The sequence below is a fragment of the Sturnira hondurensis genome, unplaced genomic scaffold, assembly GCF_014824575.4.
Source record: "Sturnira hondurensis isolate 20B ecotype Veracruz unplaced genomic scaffold, ASM1482457v3 Scaffold0019006, whole genome shotgun sequence".
In the NCBI taxonomy this organism is placed as follows: Eukaryota; Metazoa; Chordata; class Mammalia; order Chiroptera; family Phyllostomidae; genus Sturnira; species Sturnira hondurensis.
The window spans coordinates 12,525,792-12,551,715 of record NW_028091637.1 but is presented as its reverse complement, the minus strand read 5'-3'; the positions used below and the strand labels follow the sequence as shown (position 1 = coordinate 12,551,715).

Sequence of the window (25,924 nt, the reverse complement as noted above, 5' to 3'; positions counted from 1 at the left end):
GAATGGTAAGAGACCAGTTTTCATTATCATCTGCCCCTGCAGGAAGAAAGCGAAATCATTTTAAAGGACCAATCAATTGTTTCTGTTTTCCACCGTCAAGGCAAGTTGGGCTCCGGGGAAGTAGTGAAGTGACAGATACTTCAGCACAATTTGATTTGTCCTCGTCTCCCTGCAGGTCTCAGAACAACGCTGTCACCAAGCAAAATTCCAGGAAACCTTTACTGAAGGAACCAGTGCCAGGAAGCCTAAGTGGACTGTGACAAATAGACACTTCCTTGACATTCAGAAAACTATGCTTTTTGACCATAAAATCAGCCTGTGGGGTCCAGACAGTGCTAGAAACAAAGTTATTTTAGACATGAAAGCAAACTGGACAAATTGCCTCCCTGACAGTCTTGCTGCTTCTTAGCAGGAGCCCAGAATGTGGAGGCTAAAAGGGTCATCGGCTGCTGTGAGTGTTTCTGAGGCTGTCTGCCCCTCAGCAGTTCTGCAGAGCTTTCACAGGAGTGGCCACCTGAGGCTGATGTGGACAGGTCAAGCCATCCCTGGAGAAGCCTCCTTTCCGTTCTTGCCTCCCTACCTGGCTTTACATCTGCCTTCCACCAATGCTGGCCTCAGTGGGGCCTGGCGGGTGCATGGGCTGGGAGAGGGATGAGAATATACAGGCTCACACCAAAGATGGGTATTCAGGATACAGGCCAGAGCGCACAGAGGTCCCTACTCTGGCCAGCGCTGTTTGTGCTTATCTTTTGGATTGTTGAGTAGTATCTACAAAAAGTCTTGACTTGCAAAGAAGGGATGGCTGCAGGCCAAGGGCCAGCTCCATGTGGCTTTGGGGGAAAGGATTTGCTGGTCCTCCTCACTCTCCCGAGGAGGGAAATGGAATGCGGTCCATGGTGGTAGGGACGTGGTTGGCATTTTTGAACCTCCAGACTTCAGATCAAGTGTGAATGTATGGTTCAAGAGCTGTTCACACAGAGAGGGAGTAAGAACAAGAGAACATGAAGAAGGAAGAGGGAGGATTGGCAGGGCTGGTTTCTTGGAAATCAACTTAAGTCCTTTATTTAATTCAACGATTCTCCAATGCTAGTGTGCATCAGAGCCACCTGGAGTGTTTGTTAAAACACAGATTATTGGGCTCCACCCTTAGATTTTCTGATTCTGGAGGTCTGAGAGGAAAATGCATGTTTGCCTTTCTCACAAGTCCCCAGGCAATACTGCTGCTGATCCAGTTACCACACAGTGAGAACCACTGATTGAACCCAGGGCTGGTTTTAGGTTCCTCTGAGAATTTTAGAGAGTTTGACTTAGAAGGGTGTTCATTCATTCATTAACTCATTTGTTCATTCTCCACATACTTAGTGAGATTATACAAAGACTAGAACTGTATAGGTCAGAGGTTGTCAAAGTTTGGAGGGTATCAGAATCACCTATCACCTGGAGAGCTGATAATGCATACAGAGGTCCAGGCTTGTGGAAGTAGGACATGGCCTCGGCCTTCATATTTTTACAAAGCGCTTCAGTGAACACTGAGACCCACCGAAGTTTGAGGATCACTAGCATAAAGTAATGGAAGTAAGTGAATAAGAATCCTTACTCAGCAGCTTAGTCTAGTTGAGGAAGGCACTGCAGAAGAGAAAAATGAAATTAAACCATGAAGATTTCCAAGCAATACAAAGACATTATGATGAATAAATTGGTTGCTGTGGGAACTCAGGGGAGGCATGCCCAACCCAGACCAGGAAGAGAGCTGCTATCTGCGTAGAGGCAGAGACAGGGAGTGGGCAAGGCTCAACGACTGGAGAGGGTCTGCTACTCAGAGAGTGGCAAACTGCCTGGTGCTGAGGGCAGGAGAAGGAGGTGTTGTGTGAATCCCTGAGCGCTCTGCGGTCAGTCTTCAAGGATTTCTTGTTAATTCTTCCTTGCTCATCAAGCATTTCTCCAGTGCCCACTAAGAGCCAGGCACTGGTGTAATGAAATGAATAAGGAATGGGGCCCTGATGTATAGGAGCTCAGCGTTTAGTTCAGAAAAGAGATACAAAAGCAGAGAATTACATCTAGAGCATTGCATCTAGGGCAATGCTCTAGATGCTATAAGAAAGAAAGTTTTGAAGGCTTGTGGGAGGAATAATTCACCATGCTTGGGGAGTCTGAGAACTCTTCACAGTTTGTATAAAAAAACAACCTGAGTTTTAAAGAATTTCAAGTGGGGGGAACAGCATGCTCCAAGGTACGCAGATGCTAAAAAGCTTGGTGAGTTCAGGTGAAGGAGGATCTTTAGAGTAGTGACGGGCCTCATTTGTCTTGTTAAAGAGTTGGGGCTTAAGAGAATCCATAGAGTGTTTTAATTGCACCGTCTTTCTTTGAGAGATGATAAATCTGGAGGTGTTGCTAAGAGTAGACTCAAATGGAAGAGTACCTTTGTAGTAATCTGCGCAAGTGATGATGGGTTTCAAACCTTGGGCATAGAGAGAAGGGATCCTGAGTTCTGAATTATAGGAGCTCCTTACCAGTGGAACGTGAGTTTTGTGTGGACATGCTGATTTTGAGAGATCTGTAGGACTTGGTCTAACATTTGGAAAAGATGTTAGGACAGGAAATATCTCAGGGAGGCATCAGCTTAGAGATAGATAATGGTTGGACAAAAGGAATGTGAAAAAGGTAATCAGGAAAAGCACATAGAACACAAAGCCCAAGCCAAAGCGGACCCAACACAGGAATGGCTGGAGGACATGTCAGAGGAGACAGGCTGCGCAGACCAGAGTGGAACCCTGGAGTGACACAGGGGTTCCCTACAGAGCTAAGAATAGACCGTGTTAAAGGTAGCCCTGGGAAATGCTCTTTTCAGAGAACACATTGACCTTTTGAATAGATTACAACCTTGTTTCACTTAATAAGTCCTGTTTGGAGAAATCCCAGCTGGCCTAGATGCTTAATGAAAAAAAAAACAGCAACTGCTACTTACTTACTGAGGGTCAATTATGCCAGGTCCTGTGCTAGGAACTTTACTTACACTATTATTACTATCCAACCCACTCAGCCATAATGTATTTGTATATAATATATATCCTATCCATATGTACTTTGTATGTTTCCATTGCATTGAGCACCATTTCTATCCTCCTTTCAGTAAATGAATTAACATTATCATTGGGACCACTGACTTGATTTATAGACCCCTAGGAAGTTCATCAGGTTCAGGCCTCTTAAAATGCTACAAATTACACCCTCACTGTTTTGAGGCAATGCCTAATGAAGGTAAACATTTTCCATTTTTACTGTGAAATCATTTAGCATTTACATGACATTATTATAATGCTTAACACATACATGGTATGTTCTTATTCTGCATAAAGAGAGATTAAGACATATAAAAATGCTAAATAAACTACCATTATCAGCTTTCTTTTAGTTTGTTCTTGAGAAATAAATTGTGATTTCTAAGGGTAAAGAGCCATGCCCTCTATGTCTTCTTTTTTGTCAGATTCTTCCTTTTATTTATTTTTTATTTCTTGATTACAGTTGACATATCATATTATGTTAGTTTTAGGTGTACAACCAGTGATTAGAAATCTATATAATTTACTAAGTGATCATTTTAATAAATCCCTCACCCATCTAACACCATACATAGTTATGACAGTATTATTGACTATATTCCTCATATTGTATTTTACATCCCTATGACTATTTTGTAGCTACCAATTTATACGTGTTAATCCCTTCAAGTTTTTACCCAACTCCCCAACCCCCTCCCATCTGGCAAGTGTCAAAATGTTCTCTGTATCTATGAGTCTCTTTCTTCTCTGCTTGTTCATTTTTGTTTTTGTTTTTTTTTGGATTCCACACATAAGTTAAATCTTATGGCATTTGTCTTCCTCTGTCTGACTTATTTCACTCAATGCAATACCCTCTAGGTCCATCATGTTGCTACAGATGGCAAGATTTTATTTTTTTTAAATAGCCCAGTCATATTCCATTATATACATGCATAACTTCTTCTTTATTATTTCACCTGTTGATGCACACTTAGGTTGTTACCATATATTAACTATTGTAAACAATACTGCAATGAACATATGGATGTATAAATCTTTTTGACCTAGTGTTTTGAGTTTTTGGGGGTAGATACCCAGAAGTGGAATTGCTGGGTCCTTCTTTGTCTCTTGTAACAAAGCCTTTGTTTTAAAGTCTACTTTATCTGGTATAAGTGTTGCTACCTCAGGTTTTTTTTTTGTTTGCTTATTTCCATTTTAACAAAATATTTATTTCATCCCTTTACTTTCCAGTCTGCATGTGTCTATCAGTCTGAAATGGGTCTCTTGTAGATAGCATACGTAAGGGTCACATTTTGTTGTCAATTCAGCTTCCATACATCTTTTGATTGAAGCATTTAAACCATTTGCATTTAAAGCAATTGTTGGTAGGTATATTTATTGTAATTTTATTATTCATAGTTTTGATCCTCTCATGTTTTTTCTTCTTCTTTTTAAAGAAGACTCTTTAATACTTCTTGTAATACTGGTTTTGTGCTGATAAACTCCTTTAGCTTTTTCTTGTTTAAGAGGCTCTTTACCTGTCGTTCAATTCCAGAGTAATCTTGGTTGTAGGTACTTGCTCTGCCTCACTTTGAATACTTCTTGCCAGTCCCTTCTGGCCAGAAATGTTTCTGTTTGGAAATCAGTTGACAGTCTTATGGGAGCTCCCTTGTAAGTAACTAACTGCTTTATTCTTGCTGCTTTTAAGATTCTCTGTCTTTAACCATTGGTGTTTTAATTACGATTAAACACTGAGTGTCTTGGAGTGGGCCTCTTTGGATTCATCTTGTTTTGTCTCTTTGCACTTTCTGGACTTATATGCCTATTTCCTTCACCAAAGTAGGAAAGTTTTCCATTATTTTTTTCACATAGGTTTTCAATTCTTGCCTTTTCTCCTCCTTCTAGTAAACCCATGATGCAAATGTTGGTATGTTTGAAGTTGTTCCACAGACTTATACTGTCATCATTTTTTTCTTTCTTCTTTTTGCTGTTCTGATTGGATGTTTTCTGCTTCCTTATCTTCCAAATTTCTGATTTGATCCTCTGTTTTATCTACTCTGCTGTTGACTTCCTATAATGTATTCTTCATTTCAGTTCATTATTCTTCATTTCTGACTGGTTTATTTTTATGTTTTCTATCTCCTCACTTAGTTTACCTATTTTCCTCCTAAATTTATTGAGCATTCTCATAACCAGCATTTTAAACTCTGCATTTGGTTGATTGCTTATCTCCATTTAGTTATTTTTCTGGAGTTTTGTTCTATTCTTATATTTGGGACATGTTTTTTTCCTCCTTATTTTGGCAGTCTCTCTGTGTTTGTTTCTACATCTCTTGATCTTGGTAGAGTGGTCTTATGTAGTGGGTGTCCCGTAAGGCTCAGTGGCACAGCCTCCCTAATCACCCAAGCTGGGCACTCCAGATGCACCCCGCACTCCCCACTGTGTGAGCTGTGTGCACCCTTCTGTTGTAGTTGAGCTTTGATTGCTGCTGGCACATCAGTGGGAGGGATTTACCCCCAGGCCAATCAACTGTGAAGACTGGCTTCCACTACTGTGAAGAATCAGCTATGCAGGGGCCCACCCCATGGAGCAGGACTTAACTTTTGTTGTTCTCTGGTGCCTGCTGAGTCTGACCCTTGTGTTGCTTGTGGACCTTTGAGGGTGGTGCTTTAGTATAGCCTGAAGCTGTCCACTGGGTGTGCTGGCTCTGGGGCCTTCTAGGAGGTGCAGGCCAAGATCAGCTACCACCTGTGTCCTGCCCAGCCTGCATGAGCTACAAGGTGATCTGCAGATGGCTGGTACTGGTGTCGGGCTTAGAGGTGCCTAGGAGACACAAAGCAGTGAACCAACTCCAGCTGCTGCTAATGCTGGGCCTGGGACCATTTAGTGAGAGTTACAGGGCATACCAAGACCAGATGTTGCTTGTTTGAGAGATTGTAGAATGGTTTGAAGCCTGAGCCAAGGCAGGCCATTTGTATAGAAAAACCACTGCAAATGACTTGGGTTGGCCCATTGTTGAGTTGCTGGGTTCTCAGGCAATCACTAGAGTGGGATAAACTGTGTTAGCCAGGTTGATGGACACTCAGATATGACACCCACTTGCTGGCTCTGTGGGGGGAGGGCTCAGCAAAGGAGCAGTGGCACTGCCAGTACTTCAGTCTTGGAGAAAGCTGCCCCATCCATCACTCATCCTGATGCTAGACAATTCAGTTCCTCCCTGGATATCCCTGGTGCCTTTTGAGCTGCTTCCCAGTGCTGGAGCTCAGAGCAAGTGAGTTCAGGTAAGTCCATGTGTGGGCCCTTTAAGAGGAATGCCTGGGACTTCTGCGGCCCTCTGTCTTACTCAGCCACAATCCTGCTGGTTTTCGTAACCACAAGTTATGAGGAATTCTCTCCCCAGCCCTGGAACCCTGGGCTGGGGGACTTGGTGTGCGGGAGGACCCCTGGCTTCTCAGGTGGGTTCTCTGCATCCGACATATCTCTCCTTATTTTTAATAGTCCTACGTGGGTATGCAACCAGCACTTTCTGCCTCTTTGCCTCTCCTACCAGTTTCAATGTGCCTTTGTTTTTATATCCATAGTTATAGGACTTCTTTCAGCTACATTTCAGGTGGTTCTGAACGATGGTTGTTCTGTAGTTCAGATGTAGTTTTAATATGGTTGTGGGAGGTTCCAGTACCACATTTACCTACACTGTCACCTTGACTGGAACCTTCCATTTGTCTTCCACTTCTCTTCTGCCCCCTACATTGCCAGTAATTGTAAGCACTTAATTCATCTTTGCTAACTGAGTAGTAAAAGAAAGAACTAATTAATATTAATTGTATTTTCAGCAAGGAAAAAGAGTGAGAATCATTTTTGTTTCTTCTTTGAAGTTAGTGGGATATATGAAGAACAGGGCTTTCTGTAAGTTTAAAGATGGCTTCTAGAATGCCCATGTGGTATTGGTCAGAAGAACTACAAACCTACCTACCTATCCACTGGACCTACATACCTACCACAGACAACAATCTGTAATCTTGCTGATTGACCCACACCCAGTGAAGGACATGCTTCAACTCAGCCCCCGAGAACCCCTCTCAGGGGTCAGCCTGCCCTCCACCCACAACCTACCCCAATCACTGCACGTTGAGAGGACCCTGTGGGGCAGACCATTTGAAGGCTTCTCTCTGTCTTTCCCGGAATTCCCCAGTTCAGCAGAGGCTGCAACAATGGAACTGATAACTGTGTGCAAGCTATCCTAATTGGGAATGTGAATTGGAAGTTTTAGGTCTCCTTGTAGAAGACATGGTAGCCTTCAGCTGTAGAGTTGTATGGCACTTGGAGCATTTTTAGAAATTCTGGCTGGGGCATCCAGAGGCGGGATGATGATAGCAGGTCATGGAGATGCACGGAGCACTCACTTTCAGACAGGTAAAACACGGTTGAGGTGCTTGGGAGGGATGAGTGTCTCTGGGAGACACTCATCCAGTCACAGGTCAAGTGCCTCTGGGGTGGGCAGTTCTTGTGGGAAACCAAGGGTATACCTTGCCTTACAGAGAAAGGACTGAGCAGATGTGAGAAATGGCTGTATTGCTGAACTGGGATATAGCTGGAGGGAGAACTGGGCACAGTTGGGACTCCCTGCTTCTGCCATTGTTTGAGTAACCTGTGCTGAGTGATGTGTTATCTCACATTGGTGGTAGGGTGATGGAGAGTGTTTCCTTTTGGAGGCTGCCTGACTCCCAACAGAACTGCCCTCATGATCCATTAGGTGGAACCCTTCGCACCTCAGTGCCTGAGCCCTACCCTGCCCAAGAGGACCATGGAGGACTGAGGGAGGAAGAGGACAATTACAGAGGTTCTGGGAGGCGAATCAGAGCCACTGCCACAGCTGCTCTTCTTTGTCCTTTGAGCCAGCGAGGTGCCAAAGCGGAGTGTCTCGTACACAGGGTCCACCTTATTGCCACAGGCTGCAATGGAAGAGAAAGCTCATCTGAGAGAAAGGTTTCCTCACCTCCCTCTCAGGAATGCATCGGATCACCTATCGCATATCCTGGGTTGCGTCATGCGCCACCTCTCAAATGCACCAGAAAGCAGGGGCTGAGCAGCAGACCCACTAACCCCTGGGAACATGGGGTTTTTGTGGATAAACTTTCCTCACATATGTGATCCCTATGACTTGGGCCCATTTTCCAGGTCCCTCCACTGCACCCAGCACCCTCCGCTCCCAAACATTTCCCGATGGATTGCTTTTTCCTCTTTCATTATCTGTCCTCAGGATGCCAATCTCCAGTTTCTTCCCAGAGACCAGCTTTACTTCCTCTATTGCAAGGCTTGGCTCTCCCAGATACGAAGCCTTGAGACGCAAAGTTTGCAGTAGGAAGCAAGTGTTTTTGAAAGAATTTGACCCTCCCAGGCCTCATGAATTCTAATGCCAAACTTATTAGTTTATAAACTTTTAGTTTAAAACTCACCCTCTTACCCCTGCCAAGAGACAGACATTGATGTAGAGATTTTGAGAGAGAAAAAAATAGAAGTACATTGAACAATATTGTTAAAGAATAAATTCAAACCAAAAACCATCTAAATGTGTAAGGCATTTTTTGTCCTCATTAAAGAGCAACTGATACTCACTGAGTGCCTTCCCAGCATTGGTCTACAATTTAAATTTATTTCTTTACAACAATTACGAAAAGCAACTATTAGGGTTTTCTCTTTTTATAGGGTTGACAGGTTGGGGAGCTGGTTCAGATGCACATTGGTCAGTGGGGAAGCTGGGCTTTGAACCAGGACTGTGGGATGCCACACTCCATGCTCTCTCCACTGCACCATGCTGCTGATGGGTGGGGTAGCCTTAGGAACTTGGGTGTGGTTTGAGATTCATCAGGGAGAAGATGAATATTCCTGCATAATTTGGTCCACCTTATATTTCTGCATAATTTGGTCCACCTTATATTTCCCTTTCAGCAAAATACACAGGCAATCATAACCCCATCATCAAAACAAATGCAGAAACACACCCCATGAAGGACCATGGTTTTCACAGGCCTGGGAGAACAGTAGCCATTAACTCTGACATCGCTGCTCCAATCCCAGCTCAACCCACCAATGTTCCAACTCACCAATGGGCATAACTTCTTTAATGCATCCAAACTGTTCATGAATGAGCAAGGGGGAGCTGTAGTAACGCCGAAACCCCTTGGGCTGGAGAGAGAATGAGAAAGAGAAGGGCTTAATGCCACCGATGAGATGGAGAAAGTCGCATAAGAACCCTAAAAATTAAACAGTTGCTTTTCCTGGGGGACCTCCTTTTTTTCCTTTAAAATGTGACTTGTCCTAAGCCACACTCCATCCAGAAAGCAAGCCCCAGCCCTGCCCTTCCCTGTCCTGTTTCTTTCCTCTCTGCAGCCCGTGGCAGCCTCCCTTGTCTCTGGGATCCTCATTATCTTCCAGAATACAAATGGATCGTGATGCCTTATTTCACCACAGCTTATTATTGTGGTTTGTTAAAATCATAAAAGGCCTGGGAATGGGAAAGCAGACCTCAGAGGTCAGCCTAAAGGTCTTTGCCTGTCTGAAGAGCTCTACCCAGAACCATTTGCTTTGTGCTAGATTATATTCTGTTTTTTTCTGACCTCTCATTCATGGTCTTTGCCTTGGCATTTGGGAATCACCATTGGAAGAGGAGGAGGGGAACAGGTAGGCAGGGTCTTAGAGAAGAGGATGTTGTCAATCAGAGTAAGATGATGAACTCTTTAAGAGCCTTGACTTACTATATTCCAGGATTATATTCCTGGAACGAACACTTAGTGTCCCAGCCTCTGTTGGAATTCCACAATCCTCTCCAATAGTCCTGGCATTGGTATTCTCTGTTGTTTGCACATTGCCAGTGATGGAAGGTTGGGGGGTAGGGGAGCTCGCACTAACCCTGGAAGCAGGTCTTTGTTGATTTTATCTCTGATTATTAAGACTTGGTGCCTACTGATCCTAGGTCCTTTTTTTCTGGAGCTACACAGGACAACACTTCTTTTGTGTGGCAAGTATTGTTGCTGTTGTTGTTATTATTATTATTAATTATTATTGAAGACAACTGTTATGCTGTAAGTGTCTCTAGGGTAGACATTCTTGGTTCCTTCTGCAATTCTTTGGCTATCCTAGTTTTGAAATATCCTCTGGGTTGCTTTTTAACTATGTATGACTTCAGTAATGAATGAAGGCCACGTTCCTGAGACGATATGACCAGTCCAGAAAGGGCCAGGGTTACCCAACCTCCTTGGGTTTGGCCACCATGATTCTATTACAGTGCTGCAGATTTTATTACTCTCTCTGCTTTTGGTAGGGTGGCTAATCTCTGCCCCATTCATGATACCCACTGAGCTGTTGGCCCATTGAGGACTAATATGACCACTCACCCTAGTTTGCCTGGGACTGAGGCAATGTTCCTGGTGGCTTAAGTTTCACTTTTATAACCTAGACAGTCCCAGGATGTGGGACTTCCAGTTTCTAAAACTGAGCAAGTCCCCATCTGGGACAAGTCGGTCACCCTATTCAGGATACCAAGTCCGTTTTCTATGTGGAGCGTTCATCCCTTATGCTGACAAAGCTACTCCTTTGCTCTATCACTTTGCAAGCTAGGAAGCCAAGTTGCAGGGATTCTGCCAACAAGCCCCAGGGTTTCTGGGGCTGCCTTCCAGGTGTCAGTTCTCAGGGGTGCTGCAGGGAAGGAGTTTGAACAGAGTGATCTCATAGGGGCAGGCAAGTGCCTGGGCAAGGCATTCTTGGGGCTCCCTCCTGACACGAGCCCTTACCAGCTTGCCCATGCACCGCTGGGATGCCAGGCCTTCCAAGCACTTGTGGTGGATGCTCATCTTACAGGCTTTGCAGCGTAGTCCGTGCTTCGCATTTGTTCCTGTCAGACACATGGTGGGTGAGCTTTGGTTAGGATACAACCTACCCTTTGCTGGTGACTAATATGAACTCACTGGAAAAGCGATCACTTGCACAACCCAGGGAATTCTTCTCTTCTGTGACTTGTGCATGAACCTTTCAAAAGGGGCAAAATATTATGGTAGAGTCTTTTAGCTTCTCCCACACTTCCTACCTACGCTGTCAGGTTTGGTTCTTTCCACTGTTTCTATCCATTACCCCAGAAAATCTTAGCTGCCTTCACTTTCATTATTCTCTCAATTCCAGCTAGTAAATTCCATTTTCTTTGCTCTTTATATAGGTCACCTGTTTCTGCTCTTCTGTGTGTACTGTTGAGTAGTGCAAGTCCAGAGATTTTGTGCATTTTTACCTGAATTCCTACCACTGACTCTGAGTTGTGTAACTCCCAGAAAAATGACCAATACAGGTGGAACAGATATCCCACTGTGTATCACAGCTGACTACAGATGCAAAGTGAGGATATCCCAAGATATGTACAATTCACCATCTTCTGCGCCATAGCCTCCTCCTCACCCAAACTACCATTATCCCTTATCTGAACTAATTTTCCACTGAACTGTCTTAATGTGTTTTTGCCTTCCTTCGATCTGTGTAGAGTGACCAGGGTGATCTTTTAAAAAGATACTTGAATCAACTCCTTCTCTTGTTTTACCATCTTTCAGTAGGTTCCCCCACCTTTCTGGTGTTTTATAAAATGCTCCCCATTGTGACGAGGCTTTGTATGATTTGGTGGGAACCGACTTCTTACTTTTATCACAGGCCAACCCCGCTTGTTCACTATGCTCTAACCAGGTGATCTTCTTCAGGTTCCTTGAGTGCACAAGCTCTTTAATGCCTCAGGATCTTTGCACAGGCTGCCCTATATGCCTAGGATGCTGTTTCTATCATTCTTCAATTGTCTTACTATTCTTCATCCTTTGAATCACTTGTCATTTCTTCCATGAAGCTTTCTTGGAAACCTTCCCCTTCTACTGTCTAAATTGTCTTTTTCCTATTATTCCTTCTCATAATACTCTGTCAAGGCATTTTTTAAAATCACAATTATTTATTTGAGAGTTTGTTTGTGTCTGCCTTTTCCTCTGGACTGTGAATGCAGTGAGGCTAAGTTCGTTCGTCACTGTATGACCAGCTCTGAGTACAACGGCCAATATATTAAATAAGTTAACAAGCGACGTCTTTCATGGTCACACATACATTGAAACAGTGGTGCCTGATTTAGATAATACATTGAAACCATGATTCATTGATGGCCTAGAAATGATATTCAAGAGCTGAAAGAGGACTTGGAGGTCATTTATGGGTATGATTTTATTCTACAGATCAGCAGCCTGAGGGTCTAAGCAGTGGAATGATTTGCCCCAGGTCAGAGAAGGGCCTGCCTAGTATCACTCTTATTGCTTGACCCAGACACTTCCTCCCATTCCTTGGTTTGCTTAACCTACATGAAGATGTACTTGGGTGTAATAAGATGGTAGAATAATGGGTACAAAAACCTGACATTCAGCTGAAAAAAAAAACCCCAAAACTAAGACAACAGGGAAACTTTTGACTTGGAAAGGGCTTAGAAAACCCTTCGGGAGGTAATACCTGAAAAATCCTTTCAGGAAGACTTCGTTGAACACAAAGCATATCTGCTGTTACAACCACAGGAAATTGAAGTGATCTATACACACGCCATGAATGACTGGGTGTGTGTGCATGTTCACCGATACTGGCAGGAAAGCCTGTGTCACCTGTGAGAGGAACGACTTAGCTGAAAGACTGCAATGCCTTCAAAAGACAGGACTTCGAAAGGAGCCACTTTTTTTTGATTACAGAAGGCTATTTGTGCCCTTTGTGGAAAATATAAGTAAAAGCTTCAAAGAACAAAGTTATTTCCTTGTGTCCTGGACTCTGAAAGAGCACCGTTATATATTAAAGGCTGTTCCCCCTCCTTCACACCTGAACACCATAATTCTAGTTTTCTTTGTCTGTTCTAATACAATCTACTATTTTGTGTGAGTCAGACGAGCAGCAATTATTTTGGTTTAGGTGTTCCAATTTCTGCTCTGGAATAGCAGGAATGATTGAAGAGGAAAACCTATATGCTGTGGTTCAGAGTATAATTCAAAGGAATAACTCATATCAAGCCGTGGTATTAGTTTACTGCCGCAAGATGAGGAAAGCTGTGGTTTGACATGTGCTATTAATAAAGTGACCTCCATCACAAAGACATCACTGCATGTGACCCTAATGCCTCAAGGAGAGTGAGGAAAATATGAATTTAAATTCACATCTGTCTCATGCTGGCTCTTTAAACTTAAGAAAACTATTAACATTCCCAGGGCCTCAGCTGTCTCTGTATCAGATGGGAATAGCACTAACTACTCTGAGGGTTTCTAATAGTCACAGTGTCAAAACATATGCCAAGTGCCCTGGCTGGTGTAGCTCAGTGGATTGAGCACGGGCCTGCAAATCACATGATCACGGTTTGATTTCCCGTCAGGGCACATGCCTGGGTTGCAGGCCAGTTCCCGGGGGGGGGGGTACTCACGAGAGGCAACCATACATTGATATTTCTCTCCTTCTCTCCTTCCCTTCCCCTCTAAAGATAAATAAATAAAAAATCTTAAAAAAAAGAAACCCTCGTTTTAAAAAAATATGCAAAGTGGATTGTATGGGTTGAAATACTTGGAGACATAGAAATGTCACTGGACTTTGAGTAAACATAATGGACTGACTACATGATTTCACTTATTCATATGAAAACCTCAATGAAATTACAGTCCAATAATTAAAAAATTGTATAAATCTCAGATGACAAGGTTACTGGGGAGAGCAGTGAGAGTAGAAGAGAGTTCAACATATATTTGGAAGATAGAGAGCAACTGGAGGAAAGGTAATCAATTTAGCAGAAAAGAGGAAGACTGAATTTCCCAACAGCAGCTTAGAAACTAGAGACTGTGGACCTTGAACATGCGTGGAATTTCAAAAATCTGGGAGACAATAATTTTTGACCTAGAATCTTATATTCAGCCAAATTACCAGTAAGTATAAAGATAGAATAAACACCTATTCAGATCTTCAGGGATTCAAAATATTGACTTTCTACATACCCTTCTTAGAAAACTAATGAATGATGTGCCTTGGAAAGGTGAGGGAATAAACCCAGGAAGAGGACATTGTCGGATCCAGTGTACAACAGATGAACTGATACAGAGAAGCAAATACTAGGGCCACACAAAAACTCGGCAATGGCCCAAGTTAGACAGGTGCTACACGATGAAAACGGAACTTTAAAGTTTACTGATGCTTTTGAAGTTTGGATATTATAATAGATATGACATTTACCAGATATATGGAGCATTTAAAAATCAATTTTAGGTGCATGAAAGTCAAGAAAATGAAAAGGGTAATATCTAATTTAAGAAAATATAAAACTGCACAAGGAAAGAAAACATAATCACAGGAAAATGCTTGAATCAGAAGTGTGCAGTAGTCACCCTAGTGCATAAATGGGCCATCTAGTTAACACAAAACTGTGATAAAACTACTTGGGAAGATGAGAGCAAGGGAGCAAAAAATGTGGTATGACCCTTTTGGAACCACGAGAGTGAAAAGAAGGAAATAAGCAGGAGAGTGTTGGAGGGCTGAGAGCTGAATTCTCACCTCCTATTACAGAAAGCCAATGAATGTTTGATTAATCAATAAATAGTAGTAGAAGCACAGCATTCAGAAATATTGAAATACATGCCAGAACATACAAAGAGATTGAAAGTTGTTGCTGTTCTGGAAGTTATCTGGGTTATAGAATGAGACAGTTTTCATGGTAGAATTTGCAGAACCATATTTAAACTCATCTCATGTACTCCTGTGACAAAAAGTGAATAAATAAAGTTGCTGGGAACTGGGTTAAGTCACTGCCTTGGGATAATGTAGTCCTCGGTATATGAAGATGTGGGGTTATAGGCTCCACTGCTCTATAGCCCAGTGCAGGCCCTTGCGAAAATGCAGGAGGAAAGTGCAGGAAATACAGAGTCCTTCCGATGGCAGACTTCACTGCCAAGCCCTCTAAGCTGGTGATGACTCACAAGCTCAGTAATGCATTAGGAAACAAGGCCACAAATGCACCGATAAAAGGGTACACTGCCGTTTCTAGTTTTCATACGCACTAATTCAGGTACGTACTTTTTGTTTTGGAAATGGCATCAATGTCCCAAATGCCTTTCATCAAAACGATGTTTTCATCTTGGTTGAGTCTCTTAAAAGGAGGAGTGGAGCCGAAGTACAAATGGGAGGATATAAAAGTACAAAAGCAGGGCGGCTGTTTTACATCTTATTAACACTTCCATGCCCAAACTCTATTACATGTGTATGTTCATACCTACATATGTGTGTTTGTACTTGTATATATGATATATGAAGACACCATGGTGGGGTGGAAGAAGTCAGGTCTCAGGCATCAAAAGGCTAAGATATTAGTCCTCAGCTCTGAGACGTTGGACAAGGCACTCAGTCTCTGAGCCTCAGTCTTCCCATCTGAGAAAGGGGTCATGAGCACAGAATGGGAAAATCAAGGGCCCTGTCTTTGGTAAGCATAACTCACCATGCAAAAGTCAGCTGTGCCATGGCTGGAAGGCATGTCATCGGCATTTCTGAACAATGGCTTTCCTTGAGAGCATATTTCCAATTTCCTTAAGGTTTACCTGGATGTTTGGAACTCAGGACTGGGTCAGGCATGACCCAGACAGAGCTCTGCCCCACTCTCCTGTGTGCACCGCATCCCTCCTTATAACTCGATTTACAAACAAGCAAATCGATCCTTGTTTTGTAAAAGAATTCTTCAAATACCTTTTGAACTCAAGTATGACATAAAATATTAAAGAAATGTCTCATTTATATAATGGAATAATTCCCTCCAACGTTCTTTCAAAAATAAGATTTATATTGATCAACTCTATTATTTTTATTTAAATAATATTTAAACATAATCATATATAATAGTTATATTTTATTTACACACTAATGTGATAGGTTGGCGATTTAAGGGCCTCTTACAACCCGAGGCAGACCAAAATGCTGAGTTTTCAGAGCCATGGCTAAAAAGAGACTGAGAACCTTGGAGCACTGGCGCTACGTTCCAGCCGGAGTGAGCTGCCAGTGCACCGAGCCCTGGCCCCTCAGCTCTCTGGGAACGTGTATGTCCACAGTGCACGGTTGGCCTTCGTCTGGAGAGATCCTCCAGGGAGCTCTAGCAAAAAGGTACACTGGGACAGGTTTGAGAGCGAGAAGAGAAGACTTTTTTTTTTTTTTTTTTTTTACAAAAGCAAGACCAAAATGAATGGGTGCAACCTCTCATTCGCGTTGTAGAAAAACGCAGCTGAAACATCAGACTTCAGGTTTCAGATCAGACTAGGACTTGGGAAGCTCTGTCAGGGGTTGTGGGGGAGCCGTCAGGACCGAGAATGTCATGTCTGCTGCCATTGGTGGGTCCTCGTGCCCTAGCCCTCATTCGCCATTTTGATTTTAAGGAAATAGGGGAGAAACAAGAGGCTGAGGGCTAGAGGGGACAGTGCAGGTTAGCCTTCTTCTCAGTTCCTCACACACCCAGAGGGAGAGGGGACAGAAGTACTCTCCTGTCCTTCTCTCTGGGACTCATGTCTCCCACACTGAGCATACCACCAGTGTGACACTCCCCGCAGCATTAGAAATACTTTCTCATTGTCCAGTATGGTCTTTTCAAAATGTGGTTTGCAGGATAATCAAGTGAAGACTTAGCTACCAGGAGAAAAACAGATACCTCCTGATTCTTTCTTTGAAAAACACCTACATTCCAAGAATGTGGAGACTTTGGCAACAGAATGAAGGATCTCTCCAGAAGAAAACTTTCCAAAAATGCCAAGCTTGGAACCAAAGTTAGGAGGTATTTTTGTTTGTTTGTCTGTTTGTTTTTTCCTTCTGAGGAGTTAGATTAGAAGCCAGAAAAGTTTCTCTGTAAAGGGCAAGAAAGTAAGGATTTGGGGTTTTGCAGGCCACAGTGGTTTCCATTGCATCTATTGAACTCTGCTGTTGTAGCATGAAGACAGAGCTAAATGCAGGAATCCGAAGAGGATCTTCACTTTCATGGGAAAGTCTATTCCCAACTAATGTAGGTCTTTCTGGCACAAAGCAAACTTTTGGAAAGCTTGAGATACTCTCCACTTTATGCCATTTTGGCTTAACAAAAGATTTCACAGGATTGAACTTACTCAACCTACAATTTCCCCATCTCAGTTGATGGCAAATGACTCTTCCAGTAACTAGGGCCAGAAACCTCGGAAGTATCCCTGTTTCCTATTTTCCCCAGGCAGCCCACATGCAGAACATCCTGCTGGGTACTTCCTCCAAAATACAGCATGAATCTGGACCATTCTCAGTTCTTCCTGCTCTACCTTGATCTATTACCTGAATTACTGTGGGAATAGCCTCCTGTCTTCTCTGCTTCAATCCTTGCCCCCATCCCAGCAAATTCTGTTCTTCACATAGCAGCCAGAGTGATACTTTCAAATATAATTAGATTGAAGTGCTATAGTTACTTTACAGAGCAAAAGCCAGAGTCCTCACAATGGCCAGCAGAGTTGCGCAAGGTCCCTGCCCTCCTTTACTCTCTGCTCTTCATTAATTCTGCCGCACCCCACACTGGCTGTCTGGCTGGTGCTTAAATGCAGCATGCTCCTGCCTTGCTCTAGTTGTTTCCTTCACTTGGATGCTCCTTCCTCGGAGTTTTCTCACCTTCGAGTCTTGCTCAGATCTGATTGACCCTGACCATCTCATGCGGTACAGCAACCCGCCTCTTGCCCCAGGACTTCAGATCTTTCTCACCCTGCTTAACATCGTTCTTTCCACATTACCTATTACCTTAGAATACTCCATCCAGCCATCGTCTCCTCAAACACAATGTCAGCTCTGCAAAGGCAAAGATATTTGCCTGGTTTGTTCACTGATACAACCTAAGTGCTCGGAGCAAAGCCTGGCACAGAGGAGATACCCCACAAACGTTTTTTGAGTGAATTCCTATTTAAGTTGGAAAGAAGACAAAGATGCCTGATGTTACTAATACTCAGTATGCTATTATTAAATAAGAAAAGAAATGCATGGAAGAGATGCCAATTTTCTCCAAACAGTTCTGCAAATATTCCAGAATTCAAGCCGAAATCTCAATGGGATTTGGGTGGAGGACTTCACAAAATGATTCTAAAATTAATGTTGAAGAATAAATGTTTGAGAGCAGCAAAATATTTTTGAAAAAGAGCTATTATAAGCCACAATAATAATTAAACCAGAGTGTTAGTGGTGCTGAACACAAAATATACTTAAGCATCTTTAAGAATTTAATAATGTTCAATAAAAATGATTTTCAAATCAGATATTGTTGAGTCACCTGGTAAATTATTTTGGGGAAACACTAGATACTTAATTCACAGGATATTCTGAACAAAAGTTTGGATGGGTGAAGAAATTAAATAAAAGTTGAAACCATTATATTAATTGAAGAAAATATAAATACTAGCTTATTTATTCATGATTTAAGAAGATCTTTCTAAGTAATATTTTATGAGAGAAAGCAATATACCAAAAGGTTGGTAAATTTGATTACATAAAAATATACCCACTAGTACAAAACTGAAGGGCAGATAAATTGGGGCAAATGTTTGCCCTATAAAACTATGGGTATGATACTGTATTGTAAAAGATTTATGAGCATTTCTTACAAAGTAAAGGGAAAAGATGAATAAGCCAAAAATATATGGTCCAAGACAAACTGACAGCTTATTAAAAGAAACAGAATTGAGAGTTAAGCATTTAATGAATGGCAGGTTTTACTGGTAATCAAAGAACTGGAAATAAAAACCGCAAGATATGCATTTTTTTCTATCAAATGTGCAAAGATTAAAAATAATAAAAAGAAAACCATAAGTAGGCAACCCTCTCATTTTACAGATAAAGAAACTAAGGCTCAAAGAAACAAAGCAGTGTGGCAAACACTACATGCTCCTTCACGGCGGAGCTGATATTAGAATACGATGTCCGGTCTCCTCATTGCCCCATGCTGGGAAGCTAAGCAGACATAGCTCAAACCAGAGCTTACAACGACCTGTTTCTCACAATCCTAAAAGGAGTCCTAGGTTACTTGTCACTGTCCTCACAGTGGTGTCCTTCAAAGAGCTGGAGCTTTGGAATTAGAGCAATACTCCTTAAACTGCTCCCAAACTGAAGATATCACTCAATAGTTAGAAAGTTTCCTTCTAAAGGGGATAAAGGGGGGAGATGTTTTATATCACACTTGAACTCTAGTCATGAGACCTTGATTAAAAATAACGCAGCCTATGTCTTTCCCACTACGCGTTCAATCGAACAAGATGGTTTCTAAGTTTCCCAAGAAAGTCAGTGACCTAGTAATTCACCAGTGACTTGAAATTCACCAAGGAGGCAGAAAGAACCATGAAAAATTATGAAGACCCTGGGCCATCTTTCTCTGCATGTATTCCCCACTCCTTGCTACACAACGACTTTTCCAACCCCCTTCTTAGCTTAAAAAAATCAATGGCATTCATTGTTTATAAATGCCTTTGTTGATCTTTCCTATTTAGGTTCCTGACTACTAGTGGAAAAACTCTCCCTACTTCCCCCGCCCCTCACCCGCACTGAACTTTAAAAATAGCAACAGGAGCGGGGTTGGCTCAGAGCTTTGAGCTTGAAGTCCATAGCCTCTACCCCCTGGGTCACCAGTTCACATCGTAATATCATGGCTGCCGAGCTTGCCTTCTGTTATGTGAGTTTGGCTTAAAATTCTGAGAGGAGACGTCCTCCAGGATCATCACTTTCTCATGACCATCTGGGAAATATCTGGGCTTGACACCCCTGACCCTAGTATTAATAATCTCTGCTGTGCTTTCTTCCCTTCTCCAAGGTCTGCAGTGTCCACGGTCTCATTTGCTTTCTTCACAATTATTCTTCTAGCTTCAGGCTCAAGCAGTTGTATCTGTCCTCAGTCCTCCCAAGAATGGATGGGCCAACCCATGCACGACCCCTTCTTGCTTTCCTAGGAAATTGGCAGATGGCTAACATCAGCCTTTCATGCATAAAGGGAGCTTTACTGATAGTGAGCCATTTTTAAGTTTTAGAGTTCACAAAGAACATTATTTATGTCACTTTGTCCAAAATTCCAGGAATTAGGTGTTATTTGCAATGTCACTTGAAAGACACTGGGATTAGAGAGAAGGTAAATGAAGTTGTCCAAGGTCAGTTGATCTACTTAGTGCAGAGCCAGACTGCAAGTGCCCACCCATGACTCCCCTGAGCCATTCTGCCTCTCTCCCAGCCCCCTCTTGCAGCTCTGGACTTGGAGTTTGTAACCATAGATGCTCACCAGGGCTCTTGCTGATGGATGTTCAGAGTAGTGAACAAAGCTTCACCTTCTACAGATCAGCTGGGACAGAGCCCTTCTTCACCTTTGTCAGCTACTAGAGGTTTTAGAATAAGCCTTGAGCAAATCTTTAGGCAGTGAGGCAGTGCAAGCATTTCTGAGGGGAGCAGTAATTCGGTGTCTGTTGGCTTTGAGAAGAGGGTTGGCAGCATGTGTAAAGTGGATGAGGAGGTAAAGATGGACAGAAAGAACATTATTTCAGAAATTCTTAAAACAGACTCATGTGAGATGTGTTGAAGCCTGGACTGGGTGGGAGCAGTGGGGAAGGGAGGAGTGGCCTGGCCTCAGGGAACTCACAGAAGGAGAATTGACAGTGTGCTCGTGGGGGTGCTTTCTGAACAGAGGGGGAAGGGAGGAGTCCAAGGTGGCCTTGAGGTTCTGGCCAGGTAGCTGAGAGCACGCAGGTGCCATCTGCCCCAACAGGAGAGGACATCAGTGAAGGGGCAGGTTGTACGAGAGGGGAAGATGCTTTGTCCCACTGTGGACACATTTAAATACTTTGGTATCGACAAGACACCTGGGCAGCAAGGTTCTGGCAGGGGAATGAGAAGCTAGACCTTGGAAAGTAGGGCAGGCCAGCAGCAGCACAGCAAGACAGGGAGAAGCCAAGACCCCTGTGACTGCTACCCGAACACCACCACTTTGGTTATGGTCACATGTAATCTTTGTACCACCTCTGTCGGATAGGCGTTTTTCATTTCTCTTTCTAAATCAGAAAACAGATGCTCTGAAAATGTTCCCCGAAATTTCCTTTTATCAACAGGGATATCAGGCCAGTCTCATGCAAAGTGATAGAGTCCTTCTGGGCCAAACTGAGTCAGGCTGGTTCATTGTCCCTCTTTGGTTTTAATGACATGTGATTCTGGTTACTTCTCTGTACAACATTATGAACAGGATGAAGATGGTGTTTGGATCTTAGATAGTAAGGGCTCAGGCACAGGTTGAAGTGGGTGTGAATTCTTTAAACCACGGTTCTGCTGTGCCAATGGAAACACACATTTCCCGTGTCAATTCTCCTGTGTAGTGGAAGGTGGGGGTGCAGAAGTGTGTGTATGGTGTGCACACATGCGTAAATGTGTGTACTCACAAACTTGTTTCTTATCTTGTTGTTGGGGTGGGGAGTACAGGGTAGCTGTAGGCTTTTATATTTTCCCCCCAGGTAAGCTTAGCCTGTGGAAAAAATAATCTATGTTTTGTTTTTCTGGTTGTACAATCAGCCAGTGATGATAAGCTACAAAAAAGTGCTTTAGTAGGAAATAACCATGTACTTCTCTTGCCCCCATCCTCTTTCTTTAATGGCTGGGTCACAGTGTCCAAGTATCTCCCATAGACACACACACACACACGCAGACACACGCAGACACACACACCTTCTGATGCTTTGAGCCTCAGACACACAGGGAAGATGCCCCACTTTTCACTGCGGGCCCCGTTCTGTCACTTTATGATGTGGTATCCACCGTGGCTGCCCAACCAAACGACTATTCTAAAGTAGGTCAGTAGAGCATTCCTTGTTGTGGCAGCCGAATGGGAGTGCAGGACGCCCGTTTTCCCACAGGTCCTTATCCCCCTGTGTTTACAACAGGAGGTGGCCTACTCCCCTAGATCCCCAGCTTCCAACCATGGAACTGCTCATGGGTCCGAGGGCAGGAAGCCTGTCTACATTTGTCTGTCATGGGTTGGTCTGACCCCTCGCAGGAAGATGAGAGCCAGCAATCGCACGGTCACAAAAAGGCTTTGCAGCTTCAAGTTTGGACACCTCTCTAAGCATATCCAGCATTCACAGCAGGGCCTAATTCTGTCCACCCAAACCCAGCCTGGAGTGATTCCTCCTCCTTTCCTTCTGCCCTGGCACCATTTTTATTTCTTGGTGGACAGGACAAGGGGAAAAATATATGAAGCACAGTAGGTCAGAAGAACATGGAAATAGAATTAGTATATATTTGCTATGATATTACTAAATAGCATCTAGCTGGTGACAGATAGGCAATGACTAAACACTGAACAAAGGCCACCTTAATGGTCATTCTCTCCACTCTGGTTGGTTCCATACACAGTGAAAATACTTTCCAGTAGTGTCATTTCTTTCTGCTAAGGTGTGATGTTAAAAGGTGCTAGAATGTGAAGCTCTTCTTTGGGGCACCAAAAAAACCTATTGTTTTTCTGAAAGGTCACCTCCGGGCCATGATTCAGGAAATCAGCAAAGCGCTTGCAAACACCATCATTTCTCACTGACGAGCGCCCATCTCTTGCCTTTGGCTGACTTTTTAAAAATGATGTTTTCCCCCAAACTTGACCATTTAAGTCTTTCTTCAATTACTAGTAAAATAAATAATTCACAGGAATGAAGTTCCGCATTTTCTTTCTTACATTGATAAGATAACGGCAGTGTGTGGCAGCTTGGGAAATTTTTATTTTCTGGGAAGTTGGACACATACAAAGATTCTCTTTTCACCACTTGGTCCCTTTCTTATTCTCAATAGTCACAGGGTGTTAATGATGGGGTGGAGGAGAGAGGCGGTGTCCCTGTCTTCCTAATATTAGCATATGCATACATTGCAAAAAAAAGAATTAGGAACATGTGTGGAAGTATGACCAACATCACTGAGATTAACTAGACTCTGACAGTTCCCTTAGCTTCCTGACTTCCTCAAACTGGTCCCCAAATGCGGTTCAGAGATCCTCCCATCCATAACCTGGCTTCAGGATGTCCTAGTCTGATCGCCTACGTGGGTGGGGGTGGGGATGAGATGGCTCTGGAGGAAGACCAGTGAGAGCAGCGTGAGGCTGGTTAAACCCACCTCGTACTCTGAATACTGCAGAGTCTGTTGTGAGGGAAGGCCCAACGGGTCTCAGCTTAGAGTGACCACGGCCCCCTCTCACTTCTTTCTTTCTAGATAACTTCTATTTCCCTTTCCTTTGCGACCTCTTGGCCTCCTCATTTGAACTTATGAAGATGGCAGATAGCAGCAAAGGGCCAGGCACACAGCCGGTGCCGGGGTTTGATGGACAACTGGTTGTCGACGCTATCTAGAGTTCTACCTTCTCAATTCTGAGTGTGTTGCTTTGTGTGTAACACAAATAATCAGAATCATAATCCCGACAATGGTTCTCATTGGTCGAGCAGTCATTCATCTTTGCATTCACTTCCCTGACAAATTCATACTGAACAACAGTTACAGAATGGTGCTGGGCTTAGCACTAAGGCTTCTACAGAGAACACAGCATGACACCCACCGCCTCCGCCCTCCTGAGCTGATGCCGTCACACTCGCCACATGCCTAGCCTGCGTGGCTGCGTGACATAACCCACCTCCTCTGCTCCTGTCACCAATGCCGTAAGAGGAGGCATACCTTGTTTCGTTATGTTAAACAGACACTTATATACAGCATCTGTTTTTTGTTGACAAAAAATACAGAAGAACCGGATGTTACAATAAAGGAGTCAAAGGAAGAAATTAAAAAGAAAAGACCTGAAATAATGTATGGGGACTGTAAGGATGCAAAAAAATACAATTTTATAATCAAAATCCTTACTAGAGGTATGAAGGAAAGAAAGGATGCTATAGGTGATTTAAATACTGTCGTAAAGCTGCAGTTCCCAGACCTTTGAATTTCGTGGACTAATTTGGAAGAGGAGAACGTGCTACTAGGCAGAGTGGGCAGGGATACAAAGCCGTGCCAAGGGACAGTGAGTAGAGACTGCAAGAAGATCCAGGTTGAACTCATCACCAATCAGCCTCAATCTGCAAGAGATTCATGAGCCAAGCAAGTGGGGCCTGTGGCAATTTACTCACTTATGCCTTTGGTGCTCAGGAACAACCGAGAAAGAAAACAAAGCGAAGAGCTTAAGACTGGAGATATTCTGTAACTAGAGAACTGGTGGTAAATGTTGAAATCAGTTAAAACTAGAAATGTTTAAATAAATGTATAAGTCTTGTTATAAAATGTACATGTATTTTAAGATTTATTCTCAAATGACTGACTTGCAAAACATTGGAATAACAATAAAAATCTGGGCTGAGAAGAATGCTATACTTAATCTGCAAAAGCAAGGCATAGAAATACTATTACTGGTGGGATGGAAGTTGGGATTAAAAGTTCGAGGAGCATATTTCAAATAACTGAGGAATCAAAATATCATATTTACCTTTACTTTTAATAACTTGAGACATATAGAATAAAGAGTGTCTTTTGAAAATCTTAGAGGTAATCATTAGGAAAAAAGTATATGTCTTTCAAAACACAAAAGATCATGAAAAGAAAGAACATATAAACCACACACAACTAACACATACACACTGGAAGGAAACAGGAAACAGAAAAAAAGAGTAACAGACAGACAGAAGCCAAATATTTTACTCATGACAATGAATGCACATCTATAAACCTCTTCTATTTAAGAATAAAAATTCAGGTTAGGGGGACATGTAATCTAAAATCCAATTAAGTGTATTTTCAAGAGAAGCAATTAGGTAACATGGTGAAAAGGTTTAAAGTTAAAGGGTAGATAAAGGCAAAACAGGTGATTAGAAAAAAAGTACAGTGCAAGGATTATTTTAACAGTGGAATTCATGACAAAGAGTATTAAACAAGATAGGAGGTCATTTTATTTGGATATGGATGTAATTCACAATGGAGATATTTCTGTAATGGCCCTCTGTGTGCTGAGGAACTTGGCGTGAAAATATGCAACACAGAGGAGAACTAAAAGAGAAAGATGACAGATGAGAAAATAGGGCTTCTGTGTCCAGCTTCCTCTTGGGCAGGCTGGAGTCTTGATGTGCCTGGGAGTGAGTTTCAGAAGGATTAGAGATTTTCCCATGTTTTTCTTCTGCACTGTTTTAAATTCACCTTGATTGTGTTGGTTAGTATTTGACGGCAGACTATTTTTTCCCCACTCACTAATTACTCTTTTTTAAAATATGCAGTGCCAGGTATGTGCTCTGCTAGGTACACCTGGTGCGTGCTACTGTGGGACTAGGAACATACATTAGACCCAACACATCTTCGAGGAGCTTACCAAAGTCAAGTTTGTCTGGAAAATGACATGCAAATTCCAAGAAAATAAGTGGTCAGTCAAGACCTGGTGTCTAGAACATTTTAATTGGGTCTTGATTGATTTGAAATGAGGATAGAGGGAGAGATGGAGCAGGAAGTAGTGAGAAATATGGTACCATGGGAAGTCCTCTCCACCTCCCCTCGTCCTGTCTTCGTTTTTGGTGGCAGGTCAAGGATTTTTACATTTTCAAAGCAATGACCTGTGTGTCCCATTGAGGCCCCAGAGGATAACGCTAGCCGCTACCAGCTGTTGCTTCCATTTCTGTGCAAGACTCCAAGATACCTCCGTCCTGACAGTCAGCTAACATCCATTTCTGCTCCATCTTTGCTGGAAGGAATGTGGTTTACTTTTTCATTTAGGTAATTTGCAGTGAGAGATTTCTTAAAATAAACAGTACTTGGCAGAAGGCATAAAATTTCAGGAAACTAATATAAGATGCTGGCTTAAAAGT

General features: G+C 42.8%; 1 protein-coding gene across 1 annotated transcript in view; it reads right to left on the bottom strand.

The window, feature by feature from the left end:
• The window catches only part of STAC (SH3 and cysteine rich domain), a 119,151-nt gene that overhangs the window by 40,571 nt on the left and 52,656 nt on the right, over nucleotides 1-25,924 (bottom strand). The window contains exons 3-5 of the mRNA XM_037070769.1: nucleotides 10,829-10,929; nucleotides 9,143-9,224; nucleotides 7,875-7,990 (exon numbers count right to left, since the gene is read on the bottom strand). Coding sequence (XP_036926664.1) covers nucleotides 7,875-7,990; nucleotides 9,143-9,224; nucleotides 10,829-10,929 — 299 coding nt within the window. The remainder of the gene's footprint in view (nucleotides 1-7,874; nucleotides 7,991-9,142; nucleotides 9,225-10,828; nucleotides 10,930-25,924) is intronic.